Below are 12,970 nucleotides of genomic sequence, written 5' to 3' on the forward strand. Positions count from 1 at the left end.
TGAACTCATTTGTAATCTAAAAACTTATGAAATAAAGAAGAAGAAAGAAAATAAGAGAACAGAGCCCAAAAGAGAGAAGAACCTAGTTCTCAAGATAGACAATAATGACTTAGGAGGTGAGGATGTTGATATGGCATATCTCACAAAGAGATTTCAGAAAATGGTTCGCAGAAATAGAGGTATCCCAAAGAGGGGCAGTTCAAGCAAGCCAAGAGGGTATGACCTATTTCATAAATGCGGGAAGTCCGGACACTTCATCAAGGACTGCCCTCTCCTTAAGCAAGACCAGTACAAGCACAACACAGACAAATGAGGCAAAAGGAACCAGGTTCCTGACAAAAAGTTCAAGAGAAAAGATGTCGCTGATAATGTTATGAAATAAGCTCTTGCTGCATGGGGAGACTCCTCCAGCGAATCTGGAGATGATGATGATCAAGGTGACAACTCCATGATGGCAGTAGAAAGTGAAGTAGCTGAATATGATTCCATATTTGTTCTAATGGCTAAATCAGATGAAGAAGGAATTGACTATGATGAAACTTTTGCTCCAGTTACTCGAATGGAGGCCATCAGAATCCTTATTGTCTTTGCATCTCATATGGAATTCAAATTGTTTCAAATGGATATCAAAAGTGCATTTCTGAATGGCTTTCTGAAAGAAGAAGTTTTCGTCAAACAACCGCCTGTTTTCGAGTGCCATGAGCATCCTGAGCACGTGTTTAAACTTGACAAGGCATTATATGGACTTAAGCAGGCTCCTCGTGCATGGTATGAAAGGTTGTCCAAGTTTCTTCTACAAAATGGCTTTACAAGAGGGAAAAGTGACAACACTCTATTTTTGAAGAAATGGGGGAGGAACCTGCTCATAGTGCAAGTCTATGTTGATGACATTATCTTCGGAGCAACAAATGACACTTTGTGTGAGGAATTTGCAAGACTCATGGGAAATGAGTTTGAAATGAGCATGATGCAGGAATTGAATTTCTTCTTGGGTCTATAAGTCAAGCAAACTCCTAGGGGCACAATGATAAATCAGTAAAAGTACATCAAAGAGCTTCTGAAGAGATTTGATATGGAGAGTTCAAAGATCATTGATATACCTATTGTCATTGCCACTCGCCTGGATATGGATGAACCTGGTTCTCCTGTAAACGAGACTATGTATAGAAGCATTATTGGGCCACTTCTATATCTCACAGCAAGTAGACCAGACATTGTTTTCAGTGTGGGACTCTGTGCCAGGCTTCAATCCAATCCAAAGGAGTCTCATCTGAAGGCTGCAAAGAGAATTCTGAGGTATCTCAAAGGAACGCAGGACCTGGTTCTCTATTATCCCTCAGGAGATAACTTTGACTTAATAGGGTGTGCTGATGCTGACTATGTTGGTTATCTGGTGGATAGGAAAAGCACTTCTGGTATTGCACATTTTCTGGGTTCGTGTTAATCTCATGGGGCACAAGAAAACAAAACTCAGTGGCCCTTTCAACTGCTGAAGCTGAGTATGTGGAAGCTGCCTCTTGTTGTGCTCAACCGATGTGAATCAAGCAACAGCTAGAAGATTTCGGTGTATTTTCTGATTATGTGGCCTTACTATGTGACAACACTAGTGCTCTCAACATGGAAAAAAATCTCGTTCAACATAAGAGAACAAAGCATATTGATGTGCGACATTACTTCCTCAGAGATAATATTGAGAAAAGGGCTCATTTGTATGACGTTTTGCAGTACAGAAGATCAAATTGCAGATATCTTCACCAAAGCACTGAGTAGAGAGTATTTTGAAAAGAATCGCATAGCACTAAGGTTGATAAAATCAAGCTGAGGACCTGGTCCCTTAATGATTGGTTATGAAGGAAATGTGCAGGTAAAATGGCTAAAAAGTATTTTCTAGCAAAGTCTAACTCATCTCTATACCGTTGCAGGTAGACACGCATGACGATTACAAAGCAAACAAGTAGCCAGTGATATCGCATTTCAGTCAAAAGGATGAAGTCCACATTTACAAAATCTGTCAGGGAACTTGGTTCCTTTGTCACAGTTTAGTAGTTTCTATATACTCCCATCCACATCTTTTTAACAGTTGAAATGGTGCCACGTCATTAAAATGTCAATCTTTCCTTTCTCTTATTTTTTGGGAACTCAAGTATCCTACCCGTTATAAAATGACCCGTCTACCCAACTTGATACCTTGTTCCTAACCAGTCCCTCACCTCTCTTAAATAACCTTTCTCCCGGTCACTATCATAATTGTTCACATCAAAGCCAAAAATTCTCTCTTTTCTTCAAACCAAACACTCTCTTCTTCCATCAAACACTCACTATCCTCCACCATGTCTGAAAATCTGGAAACTCAGACTGTTCCAAGTATTGTCCCCACTGTGTCTTCACCCATTGAAACCCCAGTGCTAGAGCCTACAATCCCTACACCATCTAGTCCAAACCCTAAGCTAAAGTCACAACCACCTACTGGTTCCTCTCCAACTCAGTCAAGTACTGGCTCTCATAGGTGTCGCAAAACCGAGACTCCCAAGAAATTTATGGCAACAACCTCTCCTTCTGTCTCATCGAATAAAATGGTAGAAGCAAATACAGTGGTGGAAAAAGACAATCAAGAAATTTCTGGTCGATCAGTGGAAGAAAGTTCTGAGATGCAAGGAGTGGGTTGTAACAGTGATGAATCGGCAAAAACTACCCCAGGCCTTGATCTGCATGTTGCCGATTCTACAGGTAATACTCTTCCTATATCTTCTGAGTTTACCTTGGAATTATAAGAACAGGAGGTTATAGAAAATATGATGTCAATAGCTGTTGAGGAAAGTTTTATAGGGGATTATCAGGGTGTGTGTGAAGTCAATGAGTCTCAGGGGGAAGAAAATGGTATACAGGTAGAAAGTAGGGAACTGGTGCTTGTCAAAACTTTGGCACCTGACAGTACTACTGGGAAACCAACTGAGGGACTTGATCCCTCCACCCAAGAGGAGCCCTCTACTTCTACTTGGGATAAAATCCCTGGTTCTCCACAAGAACCCAGGTCAGTATTGATCCCGCTCCCTCTCCTTATTTCTATGATGAGCCATTGTCCATTGTTGTTCCTGAAATGAGATCTCTATCTAAGGAGGAGAATAAGGATAGAGAATATGACTATGACAATGTGGCTCTTGCGAGCTTCATCAGAGCTAGGAGTAGACAGGCAACTCCTCAAGATTCAACTTCTAAGAGACCTATCACTAGGTTGAAGAAGAAGGAAGCTTTTGAGTCAATTTTTAGGAAAAGCAAAGAAAAATAGAAGAAAAGGAGATTGGTGAAGGATGGGAAGATTGTAAATGAGAAGGTAGTGCCTCCCGCACCAGTTATCGATATTGATGATGAGGTAGAAGAGGAACCTGGTTCCTTAGTTCGTAAGTCCTCGGAGAAACTTACAATTCCAACATCCAAAAATGAGTCATCTGTAAGTAGGATGGGTTTGAGCAATGTGGAGGGCGAAAAATATGATGAGAAAGCAGTTGCCCAGTCTGGGAAGAAAGTGACTGAAGATTTGGTTGAACAAGTGTCTGAGAAAATGGTGTCTGAGAAATCTGCTGAGAAAAGAAAAAGTTTAAGACAATCAGTAAAAAGGAAGGCTGGTGCTAGTGAAGAACCCGGTTCCTCCAAGAAGGCCAAGGTTGGTGCAACCCAAGATACTGGAAGGGAAAAATTGAGAATCCAAAAAGTGTTGTTGGGCTGTACATTTGCCCCTGATATTCTAGATATGTCAGGAATGCACCAATTGGTAGAGATCTGTGAATTCCAATAGTAGACACATATGTTCACAATGAACGGTGTTGCTTTTGTGATGGACACTACTGTACTGGGAACCATTTGGGCGTGCCCACTAATGGGATGTTCTCCATTGAGGGGGTCTACTCTACAAATATCAAAAACTCCATTGTGAAGGATAAGGTAGTGTAACAAGGGAAACAGGTACACAAGAAGGCCCTCCTTCAGTGTACCAACTGCTATTCGAAATGGTGAACAAAGTTCCGCTCCCACGTGCTGAAAGACGCTCCATTACATCACGAGTAGACTTGGTTCTCATGGAAGCACTGGATGGATACACCACTATAAACCTGTCTGGTCTTATGATAGAGCACATGAATAAAGTAGCAGAGTTCAAGAAACGTAATCATGGGTTGCCTTGCGGGTTTCTCGTCACTAAAGTGTTTGAATTCTTCAAGGTTCCTTTGGGACGGGCTAAAGTAGGAACTCACAAGCAATATTTCTCCAAAATCACCCTTGAAGAGTGTGAGTGCATTGATAGGAGTAGAGGGGTTGGCAGCAATTCGATCATTTCTCAGTTGATTAACGCTCAAAATAGTGTCACTGAAGAAATAAGGAAGCTGAAGGCTCAGAATGTCATTCTCGAAGGTTAGCTTAGTCAGACCCAGGAGGCAGCTGGTTCCAGTAGTGCCCAAAACACAGAGGTTGCCCGCCTGACAAAGGAAAATACTGCTCTCAGGAAACAGGTTGAGGACCCGAAGGAAAGGTTGCTAACCGAGCAAGGGTCTGCAAATGCTCGTATGGACATCCTTCTTAGAACCCTTGCCTCTTCCTTTGCCTCAAGTGCTCCCCCTTCTAGTGCTCCTTAATAGCCGTCCTGTTCTCAGTGTCAAGTTCCTAGTGTTCGTCCTCTATTTTTAGTCTTAATGATGTTTATGACAGGTACCTTTTGTTGTTTTTATTTTGTGGATGTTTTGGTAACAATGGAACTGCTCCCTGCTTAATTTTCAAAAATTAATGGAAGTTTCATCTTTTTGATGTGTATGTCTTGCTCTTTTGCTCTGTTTTTAGTCATGATTGTGTGCACACATGTGGCATGAGTTAACCAAGCTAGACTTCTTTTTACTTATTGCTTGCTACTGATCTTTTTATGCTGTCAAAATGGGGAAAAATAATTGAGGGGGAACAAGGTGGGGAACAGATTCAGGGGGAATACAGGAAACTGATCTACCATTCTGGTTCTTAGAGGGAACATCAATTATAAGTTTGTCATCATCAAAAAAGGAAAAATTGATAGGTTTTATGTATCCTTGTTATGTTTTGATGATCTAACAAACTTAATGATAAGAACCAGATAAGGAACCTGTTACACATCCTCAAGTACTTAAAGAATAACAAGTCTCAGTTCGGGGACGTGGTTCAACTATTTAGAGTCAAAGGAACAATAGAGGGAAGAGATGGCCACCAGTTCCTTTGGTGACTGTACAAGTCAACTCCCCACAGCTGTAAAGTTGCTACCTGCACACGCAACAGTGCAAAAACAGTGCAGCAGTCAACTTTATGGGGAATGCCCTTTACCTAACTTGCTTGCATCATTCAAATGATGTCACAAATGAGTTATTAACATCAAGAAAAGGTAAAATAAAACACTTTGCACATTTAAGAATCGATTAAGCATTCTCTCAAGTCTGTGCCAATCTTGCAAGTGATTCTTAGGGGCATCAAGAACAAAGAACAACATAACGAAGAACCAGTTTCTTGTATTGAGTCATTACATGTCTTTAGTTATGTTGCATCTTTGTTAAAGCACTTTACTTGTAATTCCTACTTAGCTTAGTTAGAAGCATTGTGTAAGAAATCTTTATAAAATCTTAAACCTTGTGTTTGTGTCTTGGCTAGAGTTAGTCGAGTTGTAAGCTTTGTAATAGAGTTATTACAAAGGGGCTTGTAATAGTGTTGTTACAAGTTAGTGAGGGATTAAGAGGTTAATTCCTAGGTTACAATAGTTTGTAATCTGAAGTTTGCTCAGTAGTGAAGTTGAAATCTTACAAGGGTAGGTCGTGATTTTTAATCCCGTGAGCTGGGAATTTTCTACGTAAAATTTCATTGTGTCACTTACTACAGTGTGCGTGTGTTTTGTGGGAACTTATAGAGAACCTGGTTCTCTACGTAGTTTGGTGGGCCCTGGTCTTTATCAATCAGTATTAGTTATTTGTATGTAAAAGCCGGATAACCTATTGTTCAACTTTTTCTTAAACTATTAGATTTCAATGAGTTTTTTTTATTTTTTATTATATGTAGGAGGTAGGGGAAAATTATAAGATGCAAAATCAAACCCTCAGTAAATAAAATGATAGTCAACCAAAGTATTAAGATTCTCCGATGAATTTATTTATATTTCTTTTGTGTTTGAAGGAGAAAAGGATGAGATCTTTTAAATTCTTGAAGGTGGCGCTTGACAAGTATTTCGGGGGATAGAGAATAATTTCATTATTTATATGAAAAAGTAAGAGGGCGGAATATTTGAAATTATTATTTTTCGCAATTATATATGCCTTCACAAGTATGTTCTCTAGTTTTCTTTTAACGTCTGCAAATGCTGATACATTTGCACTTCTATGTGTCGCGTCCATGTCTCGTTTTCCAGTTGTCGTACCAAACTGATGAGTCTTTGAAATTCTAATTAAGGAGACATAATTTGAAGTTTACATAGGTTTATTAAAAAATACATGATTAATTAATCTTCCGTTTGTTTCGACAGAGCTACGCGTGCCACTTTGAATGAGAAACAAGCAGAGAAAAACATTTTTTGTCTGATGATTAAACTCAATATATAAAGGAGCTTGTGATATGGAATAGTTGACGGAGTAATCTAATAAAGTATGTTACTTCAATTATAAGGACCAAATACAAACAATATTCTAGATTATCCAAAACAACTCACTTTACAATGAATCTTGGACATATTCTTCAAAAAATCTGAATAGACTCTCGACTCTCTTTACTCTAAGTTCTAACTAAAACATGTATACAGAGTTTAATCTTGGCACAAACCATTGAATATAAAAAGCAACCAAAACCTACTTTTCGGCACACAAAAAATAAAAAATTATATGCAACCGGAACAGTAATCATTAAAGACCATAGAGTATTAATTAAAATGGGTGGGGAGGAAAAAGAAAGTCAGTACTACAGACATAAAAATACGAAGATTCAACAATGCATAGCAATGTGAAAATATTGGGGCTTTCAACCTTCTTAATATTGATAGATTTTTGATAAGTAAAGAATTTTATTTAGCAAGTAATTTTTATAAAGCAACAAACAGCAGCACATCCTGGACAGATAAAAAAAGAAGAGTACGAAAAGAAATTAATATTCTATAATTCCAAAGTATACTTCTACAATTATAATGTGGAATTAATAATGTAAGGATTAGAAATACGGAGATTATAACGTAAGAATTATTTATTAAGTGTGTGGGGGAGATGGAATTGCTACATACGTTTAAGTTAAATGGGTTTTACACTTGTATATATATACTCGAATTACCTGAATACAGAGTCTTAAAATTAGTTCCTCAACGATCTTTATTATAATTTTGAGCTTCAGCATTCATTTTCTTCTTCTCCTCCATCTTCTTCCGCTTCTTCTTCTTCTTCTTCTCCTCCTCCTCCTTCTCCTTGACTGATCCTTTCTTCAAACTTTCTCAAGATTCAAGAACCTCATGACTCAACTTTCCTGGAAATAATAGATTTCAAGATAACCATCAATACCAAAGATAGGATCCTCTGCACCATTAGGGAAGCCATTGCCCATGGACATACCCAAATTGGTTATGTCCTATCATCAAGCCTAACCTACAACGACTACATAAGTAAAGGTTTCATGTTAAGGCTTGATTATTTGTAAAAGCCCTAAAGTCAATTCACGTTTTCTACAAAAGCTTCTTCTCCCTTTTGCATGCCGTGCCTCACTCACGGGCATCACCAACACTTTGACCTACAAAAAAGAAAATATTACGGACATGAGCTAAATTTGCAAATAATTAGAACCAAGAAACTTTAAAATTAGGAGTACATGATGCAAGAAAATCTACTATATGAAGTCAAAACACGACTGTTATAAACATAAAAGTTGGGTGTCTCAATTAGGCTGCGGTAATAAGCAATCTCCTGGGAATACACAATCAGGTATATCATACAAAGTATGATAATAGCTCCCACATGTACAATTAAATTAAAAGTAGTCAAAGCCAATCAATTATAGAATAAAGTTAATAACTAAGCCTAGAATACTAACCAAGATTAGATGCCCTATGTTCCACAAATAATTATATTTTTTTTTCACCATAAAAAAAGGGGATATAGTTAGCCACCACAAACCAAGTCACTAATAGTAGAATGCAACGAAGAATGTTGCCCAGATATATCTTCCTAGAACACCTCATGGCAAAGCAAGAGAGGCAACTAATGCAAAGAGCTAAGCCAGTGACAAAAGTAAGGAAAAAACTGCCCAAAGCATGTAAATAACATATAATTATATTTTCAAAACATAAGACCACTCTAAGAATTAGATAATCTTGATCAATATGTAAACTCCAAAAGTGAGTTCTAGTAGTGAAAAAACTAATATCCTAGCAAGGTATGCATCAAGGATAAAGAGTATCCAATATTGAGTCATACTCTTTCACACATCAGGATCATCAGGCATTGGGGCGTAAATGGCTGCAATGTTGCCAAGAAAGCATGTAGCTAACATACATAAAACTTTTGTGGACGTTGGCACCAACAATGCTCCCTCTAAGCTAAAGAACAGAACAACAAGAAAGATGGTCATATAAATCCGGGCAAGCATTTACATATGATGAAATTAAATGACTCATTTATTTCACTATTCCATAGTTAAAAGGAAGTGACCTAAAGACTGTTTGAATATTTATCGTTATAGATATTCATTTAGCACAATGCTCATTACCACATGATTTTATCATAGATTTTTTACTTTTACACAAAGCCGCTATACCAAGCTCACTTGAACATTAACACAAATAAAAAGAGATTTCATTGCATGAACATATGAAAATAGACAAACATGAGTGAATTAACACAAACAAAAAAATAGATTTCGATGCATGAACATTAGGGAATAGATAAACAGTCATACAACCTTAGTGAATTTACTAAACGAAGCCATAGTTGTACAGTTAATCGGTCAAATTAAACTGAAAACTTACATGACATCAAGCATAAATTAGAGTCGATTGGATACTCTTTATATCTACTATGTTCTATTAAGGCATATTTCATCCTTATTGATTAAATATGTTGAGCGTGTTCGGTTTTCATGGCCGGTTCAAGGGTAAGTTTCCTAAAGCTTCTTCTTTAGGCCCCAAGTATTAAGGCCCCCAAAATATTGCTATATTAATAGAAAATGATGTGATTAAGTGATCCATTTGTTTCATCCAAATTAGTTGTTTGTGTCAATACACTACCTTGGCTCTTATTGTCAAAAACCTTATTGATAGATATAAATATTTGAGTAGTTTAATTTAAAGTTCTAAAATATTAGTCAAAGTTGAAACTTGAAAATTTCAAGCAATTACTTAAAAACTTGAAAAGAAAATTTACTACATTCCTAATACTATAATCATACAAGGAAATAATAAAGCTTTTAAAAATTAATGTCTTTTTAAAAAAGAAGATTATTTTCTTGTAGTAAATTTTAATGTATTAAATAAAAAGGTCAAATAATTAAGTTTTTAGGTATAAGTTGAAATTACAGTTCTATCCAACATACACATTACACTTATGAAGGATTTTTGTATTGGAGTTTCGTTCTTTATATAATAATATAGATAATATAAAATTTTATAATTAAAATAAATACAAGGTTTCATTTTTCTTCTCAATTTGGTTGAGGCTGATCAAATGAGTAAGTAAATTAAAGTTTCCATCTCTCGTTAATTTGATTGACGACTTCACTTTTCCAATTTTAATTCGATTTTTCTGAATAACAGTTTATATTTCTCATTAAAAAAAAATTTAAAGGAATTAATTCTTAAAAAGATTAATTTATATTTTTGCTTCTCAAAAACATAGAAAAGCGAAGTTTAAATGAAAATATAAGTGAACTTATATCACGACCCCAATTTTCCTCCATAGGATGTCGTGACGGCACAGAGACTAGGTATGCGTAACAATATGCGGAAACATTAAATAAAAGCTTAAAATTTCAAAACACCAACAATTTCATAAATAAAATCTGTAAACTCAATACGTACACCTCCCAAAAACCTGGTGAGATATAAGTCACAAGCTCTAAGTACAGTACTGAACAATCCTATATATCATTGTCTATAAATGTGAAATGAAATAAGGAAGAACAGGATAGAAGGGGACTTTGAGGCCTGCGGACGCGGGCAGGTGTACCTTGAAGTCTCCAAATGCAACTCAGCGCACTAGTCCCATGACTGATAAGATATACTTGGATCTGCACAAAAACATGTGCAGAAGCGTAGTATGAGTACACCACAACGGTACCCAGTAAGTGCCAAGCCTAATCTCGATAGAGTAGTGACGAGGTCAGGTCAAGGCTCTACTGGAGATAATAAGAAACAAAACGAAAGATATAACGATAATGACAAAGGGAATGAAGAAAATAAGAAATTTTTGGAAAGTTAACAACACAGAATCAAGACAGTTAATACAACACGGAAGGAAACAAGGATTTACACGTTAAGGAAACAAACAAACAAGGCAAATACAACAAATAAAGAAAGATCATCAAGGGCCACTACCGAGGTACTGTCTCGTAGTCCCAAATCATAAAAGTAACTCATAGTCATTTTCTTATATCACCACGGGAGCCTTTACATTTACTTTTAAAAATTATTTTCCTGAAATAGCACCCCCGCATTTTAGCCCACCTTATTATACCGCATGGCTTCTATTAGTTTCCCTACTAGCCACGCGCATCAAGCCCACCTTATCTCACCGCATGTGTTTCAACACCCAGACCTTATACCACCGCATGTGTATCAATAGTAACAACAGCATGGCAGAAACCCCGTGCAAACACCCAAACAATCCTCTCAACAGTAACAAGTGTGCCAAAGCATAACAACTCAATAAAATGATATTTCACAACTTACACTTTGCCTCAATAGAGACTACGACCTTTGCAACTCAATACCAAACTCAACAGCAAGATATTCCAAGAATAGCAATTTTAAGTAAGGACTCAACAGTTAAATAATGAATACGGAATAAAAGAAAGCAAGTAATTCAACTAAACATGTGGAGAAATTTACAAATAAGAGATACAACAAGTAGACATGTGAAATTAGACTAAACATGATGACTATAACATATTAAAGTAACTCAATTAAAGAATGAAAGGAAACTACATAGCTAAAAACTGGAAATTTCACATTTAGCCAGTGTACGCACTCGTCACCGTGCACACACGGCTTTCATATTTCACAATTATCACAACAATACCAAATTCTAAGGGAAAGTTTTCTCACACAAGGTTAGACAAGTCACTTACCTCAAACCACGCTAAATCCATCAACTAGACGACATTTCCCTGGATTTTACAACTTCGAACGGCTCGAATCTAGCCAAAACAATTTCGTACTATAAATATAACTATATGAAACTAATTCAAATAATGAAATTATAATTTTTGCAAAGAATTGAGAAATCTGCCCAAAAAGTCATCCAGGGACAGCATCTCGGAACCCGACCAAAATTACAAAAATCGCACTCATTCGATATCGAGTCCAACCATACAAGAATTATTCAAATCCGACCTCATTTCACATTTCAAAACCCAAAATTTAGCCTAAAGAGTTTCTATCATTGTTCCCAAATTTCAAACTCCAAAACACTAATTAAATGATGAAACTATTAATGGATTCGTGGAAATTAATCAAAAACGAGTTAGAATTCCTTACCCAAAAGTCCTCTCTGAAAATCCCTCGAAATTTCGCCTCACACTGAGCTCTCAAAGTCCCAAAATGAATTATAAAAACAAACCCTCGAATTTCGCCTTTTCTGCCCAGCGACTTCCGCTTCTGCGGCCTATGGGTCGTTTCTGCGACGTCGTACCTGCGAAAAATCCATCGCAGGTGCAGAAAACACTTAAGTCCCAAAATTCTGCTTCTGCGGACCATGGCTCGCACCTGCGAGCCCGCTTCTGCGGAGAACCCCTCCGCTTCTGCGACCATAGCCCAGGCCAGCCCTTGTCCGCATCTGCTATCTCCTCTCTGCACCTGCGGACTCGCAGATGCGAATAACTCCTCGCACCTGCGCTCCTAGCTAAGCTTGGCCAAAATCGCACCTGCAATCACAAGCTCGTTTTTGCGAGTTCGCTGACACCAGAAGCTGGAAAAGTTCAGCAACTCAACAAGTCCAAATTTCGATCGGAATTCAAACCGAATCACACCCGAGACCCCGTCCGAATATACCAACTAGTTCCAAAATTCATAACGGACCTACTCGAGGCTACAAATCACATTAAACAACCCAAATTCTATGAATCGCAACCCAAATTCAAGCCTATGAACTATGAACTTCTAAATTTCGAAAGCAACGCCGATTCATACCAAAACAACTCCGATTGACACCAAATTTTGCACCCAAATCATAATTGACATTACGGACCTATTTCAACTTCCGGACTCATGATCCAACCGCGATATCAATAAAGTCCACTCCCGGTCAAACTTTCCTAATTCCTCCAATTTTTAACTTTCGCCAAATCATGCCGAAACGACCTACGGACCCCCACATCAACATCCGGACACGCTCCGTAAACCAAAATCACCATACGGAGCTATTAGAGCCATCAAAGCTCCATTCCGGAGTCGTCTTCACACAAGTCAAACTACGGTCAACTCCTACGACTTAACCTTCCAACTTTGGGACATGTGTCCCATTTCACTTTGAAACTCACCCGAAACCAAAAATAAAATATCCGGCAAGTCACGTAACCACAATATAATATAAAGAAAGCATAAATTAGGAGATCGAGACGAAAATACTCAAAACGACTGGTCGGATCGTTATAACTTATTAAAAAGTTTATGGTATCTTATTAGATTTTAGCTTTAGGCTTCGTCAAAATTTACTAAACGAAATCATAGTTGTACAGTTAATCAATCAAACTAAACTGAAAACCGACCTAACATCAAGCATCAATTAGAGTC

General features: G+C 37.4%; 1 protein-coding gene across 1 annotated transcript; it reads left to right on the forward strand.

The window, feature by feature from the left end:
* Nucleotides 1-1,072: 1,072 nt before the first annotated feature.
* Nucleotides 1,073-1,444, forward strand: LOC138904918 (secreted RxLR effector protein 161-like). The gene has a single exon (XM_070193414.1). The coding sequence runs from the start codon at nucleotides 1,073-1,075 to the stop codon at nucleotides 1,442-1,444; it is 372 nt and encodes a 123-aa protein (XP_070049515.1).
* Nucleotides 1,445-12,970: the final 11,526 nt, after the last annotated feature.

The sequence above is a fragment of the Nicotiana tomentosiformis genome, chromosome 2 (assembly GCF_000390325.3).
Source record: "Nicotiana tomentosiformis chromosome 2, ASM39032v3, whole genome shotgun sequence".
Lineage (NCBI taxonomy): Eukaryota > Viridiplantae > Streptophyta > Magnoliopsida > Solanales > Solanaceae > Nicotiana > Nicotiana tomentosiformis.